Source organism: Phragmites australis, chromosome 2 (assembly GCF_958298935.1).
Source record: "Phragmites australis chromosome 2, lpPhrAust1.1, whole genome shotgun sequence".
NCBI classification, from domain to species: domain Eukaryota; kingdom Viridiplantae; phylum Streptophyta; class Magnoliopsida; order Poales; family Poaceae; genus Phragmites; species Phragmites australis.
In genome coordinates this window covers 44,573,082-44,586,281 of record NC_084922.1, presented here as the reverse complement: position 1 = coordinate 44,586,281, position 13,200 = coordinate 44,573,082, and the positions used below count along the sequence as shown (strand labels likewise).

At 45.3% G+C, this 13,200-nt stretch overlaps 1 protein-coding gene across 1 annotated transcript; it reads right to left on the bottom strand.

Annotated features, from left to right (window-relative positions):
• Window positions 1–4,851: 4,851 nt before the first annotated feature.
• LOC133909155 (uncharacterized) lies at window positions 4,852–6,955 on the bottom strand. The gene is made up of 5 exons (XM_062351458.1): window positions 6,456–6,955; window positions 6,037–6,378; window positions 5,635–5,944; window positions 5,444–5,551; window positions 4,852–5,360 (listed from the first exon to the last, which is right to left on the bottom strand). The coding sequence occupies exons 1-5, from the start codon at window positions 6,654–6,656 to the stop codon at window positions 5,251–5,253; spliced, it is 1,071 nt and encodes a 356-aa protein (XP_062207442.1). The 5' UTR covers window positions 6,657–6,955; the 3' UTR covers window positions 4,852–5,250.
• Window positions 6,956–13,200: the final 6,245 nt, after the last annotated feature.

The window sequence follows — 13,200 nt, the reverse complement described above, 5'->3', positions numbered from 1 at the left end:
TAAAGAGTAATGTCATAATTTGATTTTAGATAAGATCTGAAAAAGAGAAAAATATTATCTGCTTATTTTCTTCTTAATTTCTTCTTCTATTTTCAACTAGTAGGACAACCACGCTAATAGAGTGTCGAGCCTTGTTGTAATATTTTATCATGATAATCTTTGCTTAAAAATTAGTCTATTTAGTTTTTACGAGGTTAATGTTATTTAGTTACAAAATACATAAAATTAGAAGAAGAAATAAAAAAACTATATTAGTGGGGAAAAAAATATTTTTGCTCTAAACTTGTACATGAATAGTATACACGGTCGATTCGTATATGTTTTGCTGAACGGTCAAAATTATACGTTAGATATAGGCAATCCAACTAAAATCAAAATAGGTTTGTCTTACCTATATGTTGCGACTTGCCTGATGCCTGTTTGATGTGACGAACTTGAGTTACACGGTGCTTCTTAAAATATTATCTTACTAAGAATTTTGAAAATTTTCATTATTTTTTATTATGAAATTTAACTATTGATTAATTATATTTTACTGAACTCTTTATTTAGGTATTTAATTTTATAATAATTAGATTTTTTATAAGACTATGTTTGATATGGATCCTTATTTTTTTTCTTTTATAACCCCAATGTTAATTATTATTTATTTTATTTTATTTGGACTTTTTATTTGTATATTTTGTGTTCCAAACCGTATAGAAATCAGACTGCTAATTTTCCATAATTTTTAATTTCGAATTTAGATATTTATTAATAGTATTTAATATTTATAACAATTAATGATCTAGATTAATTTTTCAATTAATGTTGTAATTTCGTAAGTTTGAGAGCAAATATGGTGACTTTTTTCTTCTCAAATAATAATATAATAGATAATAAAATAGGTCTTGTATTCGTAGCCGGTAAGAGACATAGGCTAGAGGATGATAGTAGATAAAAAGAGTTAATAGATTATTCAAAATGTAGGGGTAAGAAAAATATGTAACAGATGAATTGATTTGTGTTTTATATAGTAGAGTCGAATGGGAATGTAATAGTACTAGTACGAGTAGAATGGAAAACCGCGGCAGCTGCAGCAGCCCCATTGCGGACGCGGTGCCCATGGTCTCGGTTCTCGTCGGCGTAGCATGGCACGTTCTGTACCAAGACGGCGAGGGACAAAGCTGTGACAGCTGGGGTGAAGCGACATTCCGATATGCTTCATGTACCGAGAGCACTACGCTAGACACACCCGTAATATCCGAGACCCACATGCCAGTGACCGTTTGTAAGTCACAATGTCCTTCACACGTTGCGGGATTTTGCAGCCAAATCTACCGGACAGGACACACTGGTCGAGCTGGATGGTGGTCCATACCCCACTAGGAAGAGAGAGCCTCTGGAATACTGTAGTGTAGTGCTACTAGATTCTACAAGTTGTTCCTGGCTGATATGTTGTCACTGCCGGTCCCCTCACTAGAACAAGAGAAAACACTGTAGTGTAGTAGTGTCAAAGGTCCCGGGCCAGCTTAAATAGAAAGCCCAAACTACTCGTGAAGCCGTGAGCTGCCAAAACGGGGGATCATCAGGTATACCTAGGAGCCACCTTTTCCGTTTTGTCTTCGTGCAAGTTGTCTCTGCTACTCTTGGAGGGAAATTTCAAATGCTCCCAGAGAATTCACTGCTACAGTCACAGCCACCCTAGTGACTAATGGCAGCAGCTTGATCTATTTGTGCAGTCCTCCTGGTCCTGGAGAAGAAACAAGGAGATAAAGAACTTTTAGCAAGCACAGATCCTCCAATTGCCTTACGTCAGTTCAAAATTGCTTTGCTAATTGTGGGCTGCCGTGGTTGGTGCTCGTTAGTTTTCCTAGTCACCAGCCATGTGATTGTGTCATAAACAGTTAGTCATGCATAACTTTAGTTGACTTTGTCTGGGGGAATACTGTATATATACTCCATTTGCGTCAAGACCGCCTTCGCCATTTCAAATTCCCTAGCAGTTCATGCTTCTGCTACTCCCTGTACTCTGCATCTACCCGCCAGAGATTTTTGAATTCTGTACTCTGAACTCTGCCTCTCCAAAGTCCAAATGTAGTACGTACACTTTTTTCAGTTTTAAATAGGAGTATGTAACATCACATCACCGGCTTCTGTAATAGATTATAGATTATAGAGCCAATTTCTTGGCTATAAGACAAGCCAAGTCAGTAATTCAGCAGGCAAGCCATACAACAATACTCCGTAGTATTTTCTTATTTCTACCCAACATTATAAGAATTATTTATCTCCTTCATGGGTCCCACCTTCCACCCATCATCTTCTCTTTCCTCCTCACAGTCTCACCGACGAGTTCGCGACGCCAGTCCCGCCCCACACCGCAGCGCCGTCCCCGTCCCCGGCAGCCGCTCCCGCGTCCGCGCTGACAGAAGAGGCCTCACCCGAGCAGTGGCCGCTGACCCCACACTGCGACGTCGACCTGAGCAGTCGCTGGCCACCCCGAGTTCGCGCGGCCCTGCGTGTGGCCGAGCGCCTCCCTCGCCCCCTGAGCTCGTCCACGCCGGCCCCGATCTCGCCTCGTTGCCTGCAGCTGACCGACGCCGTCGCCGGGCCAGATCTGTCGTCGACCCCAAACTGTGGACAAGATCCGAGCACCGCGCCGCCGGTTTGATGAGCGCGGTCCCACAAACCGCGTGAGGACGCGACAAGCTCGGCTGCAAGCGGACTCATGGTGGGCTTCTGAGCCGATACCAATCGACGACCGGTGCCGTGCCACCATCCGGCCGCTGGCTCGGCTCTCGGAACGTGACGGCCACATGGGTTCCGGTTGCACCTGGTCGGGCGCAACCATCTTTCCACCGGTCAAGACAACATAACAAACGCTGGACGGACTACGGAGGATGGGTGGCTGAACTCTGCCTCCCGGTTCAGCTTGGGGGGAAATGCTCGCCAGATCAAGAGTTCATGCACCACAGGTTCTTTTCTCGCTGTTCATCCACAAGGACTACTGATTTCCAGAAGTTAGCAGGAAAGCAGAGTACTAATGCACAATTTTTTTCTACCAAAAGATACTAGTAATGCAACTGCATTGCCTCACAATTGTTATGTCCCCCACAACTACGATAAGCATCCATAAAGTGCAAACAAAAAAGGCAATCAAGAAAAGGGCCATCGGGAACGTGCACGAGAGATAAATCTGATTCATACGCCACACACATCTGCAAAGAGATACGAATCAAATTACCATCCTTTTCGCTCTGCCCAATGGAAAGGCATCACCAATTCACAATCGGCCTCGACTCTCAGCGTCCTGCAAGGCCTCGTTTGATCTCTCTCGGCCGACAGCACAACAGGAGGCTACTTTCTTTTTTGAAAGGGGTTTAGATTGGATTAAACTTGAACACTACATCCCTTTTACATCTAGACCCGAACAACACAGAAATTGAAAAGAAGAATATTGAGATCCTCAGCGTCTTCTTCCTCTCATCTGATGCCTTCCGCCACGCATCCTGCTGTCATGTTGATGCAGAAAGAAGGGTGACGATGAAGGTTAAAACCATCACTCCTGCTGATTTGAACGGAAAAGCTTAAACTTTGAGAAGTCTCAATATTGAGCACCACTGGAATACCTTCAAGACGCCTTTTCCACTGTGAAAGACCATCGGAAGCATCACCATCAAAATTAATAGAGGAAAATCACAACCAGCTCCTCCATATCCAACGACGTCGAAAATGGAGGCCCAGACTAAGTTATATGTCATCAAATCAAAATCCGACAACCCAAAACGCACACAGAAAAGGGGATCGACAAAATCCCTCCTCTCCCCTATCACAAAAAAACCTGATTACATACACAAACCACTTAAAGAGATCACCAGAGAAGAAGCTGATAAGGACGCCGTCACCGAAAACCACCTTGAGAAACAAAAGCTTGCTTGAAACATCTAGTGCAAACACCTCGAGACCCTAAACCTAACAAATTGTAACCCTAGAAGCTACTAATTATACTAACAACTACCTCGGACGACGTTTTTACTGTAGGGAGGGGAAAGTGTTGATCAGTCGTGAACTCAACTATTATTTCCCAGAGCTCGGAGTCCCTAGGAGGCTACTTTCGACACGGCGGCGTGAAAGCCTAAAAGAAGGAAGGAAAGGAGTTCGGCAGACTGCCCCGCGAAATAAAGGCCTCCCGCAATCACGTTGACCCCGTCAGACGCAGGCGCGCCCACAAGGCAGCCAGCCGGGAGCCCCGGGCCAGGCGCAACAGGACGACAGGAACCTGCCATCCGGTGCAGAACGGAATCTGCGCCAAACGCACACACCCTCTCGCTTCGCTGGTCACGGAAACGCCGGCCTCGGGTGGACAGGGACCGGCGAAGATTCAGAGCAACCTGTTCGATGTAAATAAAAATCTGCGGATCTTGCCAATAATGCAGCGAAATTTACAGGAGTTCTCAGGCATAGCTGTCAGAGAGACAACGACATGGGAGCCACGAAGATGCAAGATCCCGGGCCCGAACACAGCCAGATTCTTTGGTGGTAGCTGACCCGTTAGCTTCGATAGAAACAAGCCGGAATAAAGGAATTAGACACCACCAAGCTAAGCAACTAACGTCATAAATTACACTGAACAAGTACACCGCAACCACCCACCTGTTCACCTAATCACCTCTGTTCCTATTCCTCCTGGACCAACAGAATCATCCAACCAAATCATACGGGAAACGAAAACAGAACTCAAAATTAGTCGAGAAGCAGCAACCAATGGGACGACACGGATATTTCTTTGCTTAAACAGTGGAATTCCTAATTCAAGAAGTAACCAAAGCAAAATGAGCATGAAACTTATGTTGTTTGGCACACCAAAAGGAAAGCAAACTTGGAGCCTTTCTTATTTCTTACTTACACTGACACATTGCAAACTCGGACAATAATCATCACAATCATCATACTACCATAACTAGCTAGCACACTTCCAAATCCTCCAAAATCACCACTTATTATTCGTCCGAAATGCCAACCCAACGACCTGCGAAAGCCATGTATTTCGCTCTTGTTCATCCGAACCCATCCAGCCATCACCCACCATCCAAAATAACCGATATATCAAGCACAAAAGAACACCTAACGCTCAATCTACAACCGCTGCCTCCAACCTCTAGCCTAACACCTACCTACCACTAGCAATAGTAATAGTAATTTTGTCCCTATGACCCATTGATCTGTGACTAGAACAGATCATCTTGCAGCGAGAGCGATTCGGCGTTTTCAATACGTCCATTCCAGGGGGTGATTGACCTCACGAGCAGCGGAACCAGGGAGCTGGGACGCGCGCTTCTGGCTTGCCAGCAGTGCGTTGCTCCGACTGACCAGTGCGTCTGTGACAAGAGCACAATTCTTGAGTTGTTCATCGGTCAGACAAAGACAGAAGAATGACCTGTAAATGTACTGTAGAAATTACCGTGTTCAAGAACGTAACCGCCTGGGTAGATTGGACGAGCTCCGAGATCCTCGACGTTAAGGTTGAGCGCCTGCACGACGCGAGCCGGGAGAAGAACAGTGGAGCAGGCTGCAAACCGAGAGTGACAAGAATTTAGTAAAAAGTGATTGGTGGTTCAAGCGAAAGAACGATTAAGGGCGCGCAGAGCCTACCTGGCCTTTTCCTGGGCTCGGCGGGGGCGCCGGCCTGGCGAGGAATGAAAACGCCGGTGCCGGTGCGCTCACGTTTGGCACCGGGTGGGGTGAGGAACACGGCGCGCATTGCCGCCGCGGACGCCGCCTGCTGTTGCGGCTTCTGAAGCGGGGGCCACGCGGACGAGCTCAGGCCATGTGGGGCACCAAAGCTGGTGGTTTGTTGAGACCCGCACAGGTTCGCGCCCCACGCCGCCGCCGCCGCAGCGGCAAGTTGCCGCTCCCGCTGTTGCTTGAGCAGTTGCTGTTGCTGTTGCTTCAGGGCTTGAAACTGGAAAGAAAGAAATCACACCGAAGTAAACGCAATCAGAAACAAATACCAAGAAAACCAAGCGGACCGCAATCTACGGCGCAGGAACATACATGAGCCGCTTGAATCCGGCGCTGCGTGGCCAAGTGATCCGAGGGATATTGGTAAGCGCCGGCGGCCTTAGGAGCCGTGGTCGGAGGCGAGGTGTTCACCGGCTGCACAACAGAGTGGCCGTCATACACAGGAGCGTTCTTGGGCACGGAGATGTTGTTGGTGCGCAGGCGGGCCACTTGCCCGGCTGCCTCGTACAGCAGGTCCAAGGGATCAGCCGGCTCCTTCTCAAGCGGCGACGACGGCGGCGAGCTGACTTGTGAAGCTACGCCGTTGGGGCTATCGTCCCCGGAAGCCGACAGCCCGCACAGCGTCGACTGCGGTGAGCCGGCCAACACCCCCGCCTATCACAACAAACGAAGCCAGTCAATTATGCAAAAGATGGAAACAAAAACTACCCAGACGAAACAACAGAACCAACCTTGGGAGGGATATCGCCGCCGTCAGCGTCGCCGCCGAGAAGACCCGCCATGCGGCTTGAGAGCCCGCCGAGACCTTCCTCCTCGTCGCTCTCGCTCCTGGCCGCCACCGCCGCCTTCTCCTCCTCGGAGAAGAAGTCGTCGTCGAGGAACTCATCCGGGAGCCAGAGCTCCGCGCCGGCGTGTAAGCACTCCGCCGCCATTCTGCCTAAGAAACACTCCGCTACACGGTTGGACGGGACAGCCACGCACCTGAATAATATAGCACGACGGTGGCCAGCAATTGCCGCTCGGGGAAGAAATAATAATGGCCAGCACGGGCACGGTGATGGTTCCTCCCGCCCCTAAAACTCCTCTCCCTCTGCTTTGTGTGACGAGCTGAGGGACCCAGACGGCGAAGGGCGAAGTATATCGCACTTCGTTACCTCCCCAAAGACGACGGAGGAACGGCCGGAGAGGAAGCGAGAATGTCGAAGGACGGGAGGTCAAACAACTTCGCCGCTCCGGATGTGCGGGTGGTTTATAAGACCATCTAACTATATTTTATTTATTTATTTCCTTTCTTGATTTTATTTCTCATTTCTATTTCTTTTATTTTTTTTAATTTTTAGTAATTTTAACTCGAATAAATTCGTGAAGAAAAAGATGATAGAATACTATACTATAGAAAATAATCTTAAGATTTCATTCATGACAAAAACCATTAAAACCATTAAAAGAAACCGTTAAAAAACTAAAAGAACGAGAAAAAAATGAATCCCTTGATAATGGTCTAAAGCGTGCCCAGCAGAGAGAAACTGGGCTTATCGCGAGATAAAATTAGCGGTGCGGCCGTATTTTCGTGCTTCTCGCGTCTAACTCGTGGCCGGTTAACCAGGGGCGTCCAAATGGACATCATTTTCGTGGAGTAGGAAAAACAATTGAGTCCGGCTTATTTCAATTCCTCTGATTTGTGCTTTCATCGTTACTTTAATGAAGTCATTCACAAACAACTCCATCCTTGAATGGCAGTTCGACAAATTTGGACAACACAATATGTTAACTGAGGAAAGTTCATATTTAGATGAACACTCAATCATAACCTAATCAAAGAAAATGTTCGGTTTGATTAGGAAAATAGCCTGCCAACCCACTCCGTTATTCCAAAAAATTCCTTCTCAAAATGAAACAGGTGTACTACGAATTAAATTGGTCGATTTGGCCTACCGCCAGGGAAAAGTGCGACGTCATGTATATTGCATTGCAACAAAAAATTGTAGTGCCTGTTGATTTTCCCGGAGCGAGGATGGAAATGCTAAGGACCGAGGTATCAAGTAACGTAACATGTTTTTACGTCACCGAATGATGTGGCGGGAAACGCGTAGCCCAAAGCACCACCTAAATCTCGACGAAAGACCCGAGTTGAAGAATTGTTAAGATGCGCGAAACCATGGGTCTGGTAGCGTGATGGAAATGTTGCATTAACACTTATGATTGGGTGCGACAATTAGAACCATGAGATTGAGGTCATATGGCTGTTCACGATTTGACACTAATTGTTCCTGACTTGTGACTATGTACTCATACTTAGGTGAGACGATACTCATCTTTATTAACATGAGGTTACCGAAATATTATATCATAGGGTAACTTTAGTAATCATAGATAATAGCTAATTTTTATTAATATGACATGTAGAAAGAAGAAAAATAAGTAGAGGTAGAGATTAAGCTGACGTGAAAAAAAATCTTATTTACGTGAAATATAATTTTATAGAGCTAGGCTATGACAAAGAGAAAATAAAAAAAAACTAAAAGCATTACAAGATATAAAAATTAAAAACATGATATTTTAAAAATATACTGAAAGAAATAAAAAATGGTTAAAGGTAAGTACTGAAGATGTCCGTAAGATGAGGAGTGGTAACATCTTTTCATTGTCAACTCACAAGTCGACTATCGATCTACGATAATATGAAAACACGCAAGGTGTATGGCCTCATGTGACGTGGTCGAAAACACGCACCGCCTAGAGCATGGTGAAAGACACGGGTGTGAAAATGCTAGATGCACGAGACGAGCCAGGTAGCACGGTGAAAAGAATATATGGATACTATTATTGAATGACAATTAAGAATATGATACTCAACTCGTATGGGGTTCAACATTTTGACACTAATTGTTCCACTCACGCGTGACTCTGGACCAATATTTAAGTGAGAGTATGTTAATCTCAAATATTCTACGGGTGAAGGGTCACCACGCTAGAGTTTGTAATGGTAACTGCAAATCGATTACCGGTCGATGATAATTTGGAAGCGCAACGTGCGTACGCCACCCTGTGATGTAGCTAGAAACGCGTAGCCCAGAGCATTGCCCCAAGCTCGGCGAAAAACCTGAGTTAAAAAAACTGCTAGGTGTCTTAGACAAGCACGGTAACATGATAGAAAGCAGATACGGTTTCGCAAAAAAAAGAAAAGAAAGAAATAAAGCAGATACGGTTGAACATGGCAACTTGGAATCTAACAATCAATTCGGGTGTCAATTTAGGATTTGGCAGGACTCAAAATTCACTGAGACTATCCTGATCTTAAGTAAACAACGTGCGATGGAGAGGCCACCGTTGTAAGGTGCGCAGTGCTAACCGCTGCCATTGACAACCGACAAACCAATTACCGGTTAATGATAATCTAGAACTTTGCAATAGTTTTCTTTTCTTTTTCCTTTTTTGCATGGAGCGCCAATGGAGCGGTGGAAATATATGTGGCTCGTGACAGCATCAGTAGATCGAAGAACAGCCACCATCTCTAACCATGGGCCAAATCATCATCTATCTTTTCTTTTGTGTATGCTCGTCCACGGTCCTATAATTGCCGGAGACGTAGTTCAAAATGAATGAATAGATTCTTGGATCCCGTGAATCTCGCCTGGCCAGCCGAGGTGGCACAGACAGATTGCCAAGGGTGGGCCCCTGGGCCTCGGCGCACCTCACTGCCGGGTGGGGACCACACGCCGCAGCGCGGACTGCTGGCGCCAGCCACGCCGTCCCTCTCTATCTAACCGACATGAACACGTGATGCGGCAACCGATGTGGCCGTCCCTCTCTATCTAACCGACGTAACTATTTCAATTTGACTTAGGAGATGGAATATACGATCTTATTCTGATCTGTTAGTGAATCTTGATTTAAACTTTCGGTATGCCTATATTTCAATGTCTTAAAATAATCTTCGTGTGAATAATACATTATAATTTCAACTTTTACATTTCGCTCATATAATCGTAGATTAGTCAACTAATCAAAAACTCCTCTTAATGTTTCCAAATATATACAATTAACTAAATATTTTTTAAAAAATAAATATGAGTTGACTGAAACTATTTATACTGTAAACTATTTTTCTCAGTCTATTTATACTATGCAAGTTTACCAAACCTCATAGACGGAACAAACCCACCTTTAGCACGGTCTCCTCACCCTTATCGCCATGCATTCCCCTCCTATAATCATCGGCACGCATGCGCCCTCTTTTTCTCTGCATTCTTGCGGGCGGACAGAAATAGCGTGAGGCACCTGCATTTCAGGGAGAAAGAAACGTGGAGGCCCGACGTACTTTCCCCGTGATCGTGCTCCGGATTAACGGAAGAGGTGGCCAGGTTGGGAACCAAAACGTGACCGACGTGCAAGGCCGGCAGGGCGGCGCGGCCAACGTGCGCTTCAAAACAAACCTTTCGCTCGAAGGGCCGAAACCATGGTCAGGGTGCAAAGAATCTGTACGATTAGCGAGAGGTAATTTAAACAGGTCGACAGAACAGCGATCTGAAGCCCGCGGATCAACAACGTTCTATTCTGGCCTAGTTTGTTTATGACCTTATCGAAAGCAGGGTTACAGAAAACCTTCGGTTCCGACGATGTTCCGTGCGCACTGGATACCTTTTTTAAGCCGTTCGAGGAAGGCACGCTTTTTCGACGAGCATGGCCCCCTGTTTCCGGCACGTCAAGCGCAGCACGTCGGCCCATGTAGTTTGGCAGAAGACCGTGCCGTTCCCGCGCCACTGCTCAAGAACGGAGCCTCGTGTTTGCAAAAGAACAGGAAAGTATGGTCGTGCTGGTGGGTGGTGGGAGGGTCACGGCATTTGTCTCCAAGCCAGCACCCAGGCTCCCTGTGAGCGCGGCATGGCCGGGCTCCCCGCCGAGCTTTCCTCCGGCCGCGCAGCCGGTTCGGCAGAAAAGTTAGCGCGCACAAAGACGACACTGCCCTGTGTTTCCGAATCTGGATCTTTGACTCTACAGCGGGGTGAAGTCAAGTGACTTCACTCGCCGTCGGATGGAACATGCTACAATATAGTGTGATACAGTAAAAATTGGCACAGTACAAGGCAGCATTGGTCTAATACCTCTGCTACAGTAGAATTGATATACTACAATCTGCCATAGTAGAATTCCTGCAGCATGGTACTGTTTACCTCTAGCAAATACTGTTTCTATTTGACTTCACCGTCTCAAATCAGTGGGTTTTGATCCTTAGCTTCATGCGACCTGCATACAATATTCATGATGTATATTGGTATCTTGATCGTAATATAGTGAACACTAAATCAATAGTAAAAAATGACTAGTAAAAAATGTAATGATTGTTCCATGATATTATATAAGTTAGATGGGAGTATTTATAATCATATCAATCATTATTATATTTTTGTTCTTATCCACATCGATATTTTACTTGACCTAAGAATAATTTCGAAATATCCTAACCTAACTGAGTTGATATGTGTCTCAAGGACCTACGTCTAGTCTCCTTTTAAGGCTACTGGAGACTTCCTTCTAATCGTCTTTTCGTTGGACTCTTATTAACCTGTAGGCTCCTTTCGGGGTCAACGTATGTTCTCTTGCCAAATATCTTTTCATTGTAACCCTTCCGTCTTCGCCCTCGCATCTGGGCTTTGTGTTCCGGACTTCGCTCTCTTCATATGCTTCCTTTAGGATTGTTGCTTGCATCTTCAGGCCTCTGGATGTTGGCTGGTGTGGCCGAAATCAATAAAAGAGGCTCAGCTTGGTACCACTGCCAACACTGTACCTTCTGAATGTCTCTGAACCCTTGGCTGATGTACTTCTGGTGTAACATTTGACTACCGCACTGTGGGTCATTGTCTCATTGCTGCTGCAGGCCTGCAGCTCTGCCGCACGCTTCTTCGTGCAGGGAAGTACTTTCCCGCCCCCCGGTGTTCCACATTTCCATTTCCACTCCCCCCAGAAGTTGAGTTTCCCGCCAAAACTTGTGGAACAGTACAAAAGAAAGAGTCCCAGCAGCAGAAATATTCGATTATCTCGATCGTTCTGGCTTGATAATTTGAAGGAACAAGCTTCTATTCCAGCTCGTCAAGAACACCGATACATAGCTGTTGCACAATGAGAAACTGCAGATTCCCGCGCACGTCAAGTGAACTAACACGTGATCTATCTGTTATCTTAATTTTTGAGATACAAAAGGAGACTCATGTTCACTCACGAGGCTATAAAATTATCACGTTAATCCGAAAAATATAAAAATATATAAACTACTCATTATTATTAACATTTAACGGTCTAGATTTATCAAAAAAATCTATAAAAAAAAATACAATAATAGATTTGGTAATTTCATAATACCAAAACAAGGTGCGCATGTTACATCTATCTATATTATTTATTTATTTTGACGTTACAGACATGTAACCAATTCGGTTACAAAGTCGCTTGGTACAAAGGCGTATATATTAACCAATATGAACATATATGTAATTAAAATCATAATAATTCATGATCCAACACCTCCATCCATATCCCAATATACCAATCCATATCATATCACGTTTGTAACTCTACAATTGCTACAAATAGATATAAGCATGCACATGACCAAACTCACGATAATTTGAATTATTTTTACATCTTACAGGGGTACTCATTATCTATAAGACTTAAGGATACTAATGTTAACCTTCCTCAAGTAAGCTCTGATCGATTCGGACATACGCCTCCAGGTACATGGGTCATTTAAAACAAACAGTAAGCACGAAAAATACTAAAGTCAACTATAACAACGATCGGTGCTTAATCGATGCAAACGATATATGTCATCTAGGTTCCTCTCCCGACCTATCCTTAACACCGCTTATGTCTCGTCTCATCCTCACATCTCCTATAATACAATGTCATTATCATCATGAATAATAAAATACTAATTTTTGATTAAATGTTATTGTGATAAAATATTGCATGGACGCTAATCTGGCACTCGCTGGTTTGTACACATTAGAAAATTGCCCATGCGTGATTAGTGACGCGTTCCAATGAAGTGGCGTTTCCAGAGATGGCAAAAGTGCTTTGACTTGGCCACTTTTCATAGCAGAGGCTGGGCAGCCTCAGCAGGCAGGAGGACCTGAGTACCTGACGCCATTTGGCAATGCCGAGTGGAAGAAAGTAGACTCCAGGAGCAGAGCAATGCCCACCAGCACGGCAGCACCTATTCCCTCAGACTTCAAAATTTGAAGCATGCCGGCGCCAACTTGGGCGGTGACCCCGCGCCCATGCTTGCCAGTCTGCGACGCTCCCCGCCGGCTAGGCATCCGATGCGCATATGGGACGATCGTTACATGCCCTCAGGCCTCAGCTTCCAGCCGTGTCTGCCTTGCTGCTCTTGTCTTGTTCTTCACGGTTTAACTGCTGTCCGATGACAAAACTTGAGTATACACGCGTCAGGTCTGCAAGAAAAACCCGGCTCGG

Bases quoted from the DNA above. Each gene is read 5' to 3' on its own strand.
- LOC133909155 (XM_062351458.1), bottom strand. From the start codon at position 6,656: ATGGCGGCGGAGTGCTTACACGCCGGCGCGGAGCTCTGGCTCCCGGAT. The intron at 6,379-6,455 runs GTTGGTTCTGTT...TTGTTGTGATAG, and splicing joins GCGGCGATATCCCTCCCAAG to GCGGGGGTGTTGGCCGGCTC. The intron at 5,945-6,036 runs GTATGTTCCTGC...CTTTCTTTCCAG, and splicing joins GCCGGATTCAAGCGGCTCAT to TTTCAAGCCCTGAAGCAACA.